Here is a 4,605-nt window from a genome sequence, read left to right on the forward strand (position 1 = left end):
CCCCCCCTCAGCCGCCAGCCCGCATGTACTCCGCACCTTAGTATCTCACTTCCGCACTGCTCCTCCTCTGAGTCTCAGTGATATTCTCTTTCCTCCTAGTTGTAGAATTTCCACTCAGCCAGCCTTCCTGTGGTTCTGGATGATGTCCGTTCCGTCTTTTAGGTGTATTTTTGAATTGGTTGTTCGAGGCAGCAATCTCCGGCGTTAACCTATGCCGCCATCTTGGTTTCCCGTAAAAGTATTTTTAAATATTAATCTACTATCCTTTGACCTTGCTAAAATCATATTAGTTCTGGTAGTAGCATCTTTAGAATTTTCTACACTAATACTCATGTGACTTAAAATAGAGACAGTTGTATATCTTCCTTCCAAGCTTTGTTTCAAAGTCTTCTTGTCATCTGAGTGCAGTGACTCAAACCTTTGGTGCAGTGATAAAAGCTGTGAGGATCGTTCCTAGTCTTGGGATCAGGGGCTGAGGCCATGCTGGTGCCCTACCAGCCTGCTTTGCTCAGGAGGAGGAATCCCAGGCACGTATTGCATAAGGCAACTTGCAGTCAAGTGCTTTGTTTCAGGCCCTAGTTACATGGAACTTCCCTTCAGTTATTTGTAGATGAGCAGACATGGGTGGGAAGTCAGGAGGAATGACAGGGACTTCTCTTGTCGTCTGTCTTCTGAATTCTGTTATGGGCATGGGTGGGCTTTCAGGGAGCTGGTGCCAGCCATCCTGGGCACCATATTGAAATGCAGGTTTCAGCCCATAAAAATGTTTCATGTTCAACATAGCCAGTGTGGTTGGTTTTAGAGACCTGATTTGCATATGTTTGCTTCTCCCGTTTTTTTTGTTGTTAATCCTTACCTGAGGGTAGTTTTCCATTGATTTTTAGAGAGAGTGGAAGGGAGGGAGGGAGAAAAGGGGAAGAAAGAGAGAGAGAGAAACATACTTGTGGGAGAGACAATAATTGGTTGCCTCCCCTGGCCAGGGCCTGGGATAGAACTAGTGTCCCTGGTTGGATAAGACTCCTGTGGGCTCTGACTGAGGCCGTGTCAGACTTGGGGTTGGTGGATGGCCGAGCTGGCCCTGCGGGCTGTCGCGGTGGCTGGTGTGTCCTCAGGCGGAGGCCTGCCGTCCACCCCTTCCCTGGGACCGCACTGACTGCCTGGACTGGCACGGGGTCGCAGTCTCCTCTCCTTGCTCTGCTGCGTGACGTGTGTGGCTAGTGTTTCGCCAACACGGGTGATACTGCCGGCCTGTCTGGGAGGCCATGTGTCAGATTAAAGCAGGTCCTCTTCTGTGGTTTGTCATTGTCGTTATGAGTGGCACTTGTGGAGACTAATGGCCTTCCCCTCTGAAGCAGCCACTGCAGTGGACTGCCTGGCAGCTGTCCCCAGGTCAGTCAGACTTGCCTGCCTCAGACACAACCCAGTTGGGCACCGCACGTTAATTTAAAAAGCTTTGGCTTTCGTTGGTTTAGCATTTGCTTCTGTCCTCCTGGGAGCCACAGGCTGTGCTTGGTCCTGGTGTGGCGTTGGCGCCCTGCCTGTGGTCCAGGGTGCCACCCTTCCTGTCTCCTTCCCATCTCCTTCCCCTGCCTGAGGCCACCACTCTGAGACCCTAACACACCACCACCCCCGCCCTCCAGGGTGCTTGAGTTCTCGGGAAGAGGCATCTGGTGTGACAAGGTGCTGGGCAAACAGTTTGGCCTTGACTGGGAAGGATGGGAACACCTGGATTGTCCCTCATGAGCCCTAATAACTCCGGGCTCTGAGGGATGGTATGGAGCTTGGTGCACAAGGACCCAGGAGGGTGGGTCGTCTGTCCCCCAGACTCAGCTATCTGGGGCCAGGAGAAAACCCTCTCTACACAGGGCCCTTCGGGAGGGGGAGGATGTGTCCCTGATTGGGCTTGGTCAGGGTGGGCCATCCAGAGCTTGTTCTGGCCATCCGGGGGCTCTAGGGCCATCAGTGCTGCCTCGGGTGTAGGCCGGGAGAGGAGGTGGCCTTTGGGAAGCCTGCCAGGCACTTCTCCCTGGTAGATGAGTGGTGTCAGTTTCTGGAAAGTCGCCTCTTGAAAACGCCTGTTAGGGTTTTCGCTTTCACACACTTGCCGGGGGCCTGTGCCGTGCACACTTTTTCTGCACTAATCAGTGGGCTGTCCTGAGTCTGTCCTTATGCACGGGGTTTCCCAGCCAGGGCCCTGTGCTGTGCCTGCTCTGTGCCTGTCGTTGTCTCCTGCATCCTCCCTGCGGGGCTGACGGCAGCTGCAGCACTCTGATGGCCCTGGCCATGGAGTCACAGGAATGCACAGGGGGAGCAGGCCGCTCCCTTCACTGGGCACTGGCTGCCTCCCTCCAGGGGCACCTGGTGCTCTGTGAGGAGCTGGCTGTGAATTGTCCTGGTCCTTTGTCAGGAAGGCGGTTTTAGTTCCCAGTTAGATGTGATTCAGAGTCTGCACCCCATTATTTATAGCCCAACAAACCAGGGTGAGATGAGTGTCAAGCTCAGGTCTCACACCAAGCCCATCACTGTCCTCATTTCCAAGCGATTGCAGTAGCAGAGCCTTTTTATAAATGAGAGAAACCTGGTGCAGAGCCAGTTAAAGGTCAGTTAGCACAGGTTCAGTTAGCTGAGCGGCCTCTGGCCCTCCGCAGGCCCATCTAGGCTGCCAGTCGGGGGCCTGGCCCCTGCATCCCTGGGGAAGGGAGGGCCTTTGTGCAAGATCAGCATGCCCACCAGCGAGCCAGCATTTTCCACAAGCCACACTGGAAATCACATGTATTTTATTAGCAATTTTGAAATAAATATATTTTTAAGTGGAAATCAAATTGCAAGGCCATGCTCCACTCACGCCCTGCCCAGCCTCTTCCTGGGCCACAGGCCGCTGCATGCCACTGACCTCAGCCTCGCCCTCCAGCTCTTCTGCACCCCGCGCTGCCCGCCACCGCCTCCTCTGTCCCGCCGCCTTCCCGGGCTGTGAGAGCCCGCAGCACTCCGCCCCTCACCCATTTCAGTGTTAGGAAGCTGGCTCCCCTCTCCCCAAACTGTCACCTCTTCCCACGGGGACTCTCCCTTCATGTGCATCCCCAGGAGGCGCTCGGGGAGCGAGCTAGAATGGGATGCGCCCACCACCTCTCTGTGACTGTGGCTCTCCGCAGCCACTACGAGCCTAGGACCTGTGACCAAGTCCCTTTTCAAGAGGAAAAGTCCTCCATGTCTCATCAGCAACCCTGTAATTTAAAAGCATAACTCTGTGATTAGGGGAGAAATAGCTCGGAGCCAGCCTGCCCCCCAGTTCCCAGCCAGCCAGAAACGGGGGGCAGGAAGGGAGCAGCCCAGACCTGGGCTCAGACGGCTGGGCTCCTCAGCCTTCTGCTCCCCGCTAACTCCTTGTTTCCCTTCCTCAGAAATTGAAGCCATAAAGCTGGCTGAGCAGAAGCTCAAGGCGGAGCGGAGGCGGCGGGCCACGGTGGTGGTGGGGGACCTGCAGCCCCTCCGGGACGCCCTCCCTGAGCTGCTGGAGCTGGAAGCCGGCGCCCGGCGGCCACACGCCCGAGGGTGAGTGTCCGTCTTAGCCGCCTGGAGAGCGCCAAGCTGCGATGGCTCGGCTTCAAGGGAGTCAGCCCACCCAGGGGTTCTCCACTGGAAAAACGTCCAAGGGCCGAAGCCCAGACCTGCCAGGACAGCGGACAGGACTGGGGCTGGCACCGTGGGTGAAAGCCCCGCCCCATGCTACCGAGTGAGGGATTTACCCGCCTGGCTTTGTCTGCAGTGTCCTTAACTCCTGGGAAGCCCGTTGGGGAGGAAGCTGTGCCTGTCTTGGGAGCTGCCTACCAGGCCCTGAGTCTGGGGAGGGTCCTGCTCCCTCTTGCCTCCCACTGACGAGACACATTGGGGCTGGGAGGACCTGCGGGAGGCTCAGCCCACCTTGCATTCTACCTTAGTAACAGGGGGTGGAGATCCAGGGCCCTAGGCCTTCAGCCAGTAGGGCTATGCTGGACCCTATTTTCATTCTCCTAGCGCATGGCTACCTTCTGGGACTCTGGCGGGGGGAAGGGAGCCCTGAGCCCCAGTTCTGCACATGCTGGCCTGGGAGAGCTGTGGGTGTTCAGCATGGGACCCACACCCAGGTGGACACAGGGACTGGGTCAGTGGCTGGAAGAGCAGAGCAACGTCCTAGACAGGCAGAGTTGGGACCAAGTCGGGCTCAGCCAGGGTGACAGGAGCATGCGGTGCAGGTGCTGCCCTGGGTGGGCCAGAAATGTTTTTCATTCCTACTTTAAAAGAAATCCCAATTAAAGATGAGGGCCTCTGACCTGGAGCTGAGTTGGTCAGGACTGGGCAGTTTTTCTCCCCGCTCCCCCCGCCCCAATCTGGGTCCTTCTCCGCAGAGCCTCATGCTCACAGAGTCTTCCTTAGGGGAGGGTGCTGGTCCCGCACCATCCCAAAGCCTTACTGTGGCTGCAGCCTCAGAGATTCGCTCTGGCAGACAGTCCGGGTGAACTGGGTGTGGCCCTGACTTGGTTCTCTGTCCACAGGACAAGCAGCAAGCCCCGGCCAGCGGAGCTCAGCCGGATGAGCGCGGCACAGAGGCTCCAGCTCCTGTGAGTA

At 56.9% G+C, this 4,605-nt stretch overlaps 1 protein-coding gene across 1 annotated transcript in view; it reads left to right on the top strand.

The window, feature by feature from the left end:
• The window catches only part of LOC102765035 (protein FAM207A), a 13,082-nt gene that overhangs the window by 6,060 nt on the left and 2,417 nt on the right, over positions 1–4,605 (top strand). Inside the window, exons 2-3 of the mRNA XM_006766407.2 lie at positions 3,402–3,552; positions 4,533–4,598. Coding sequence (XP_006766470.1) covers positions 3,402–3,552; positions 4,533–4,598 — 217 coding nt within the window. The remainder of the gene's footprint in view (positions 1–3,401; positions 3,553–4,532; positions 4,599–4,605) is intronic.

This window comes from Myotis davidii, unplaced genomic scaffold (assembly GCF_000327345.1).
Source record: "Myotis davidii unplaced genomic scaffold, ASM32734v1 scaffold3142, whole genome shotgun sequence".
Classification (NCBI taxonomy): domain Eukaryota; kingdom Metazoa; phylum Chordata; class Mammalia; order Chiroptera; family Vespertilionidae; genus Myotis; species Myotis davidii.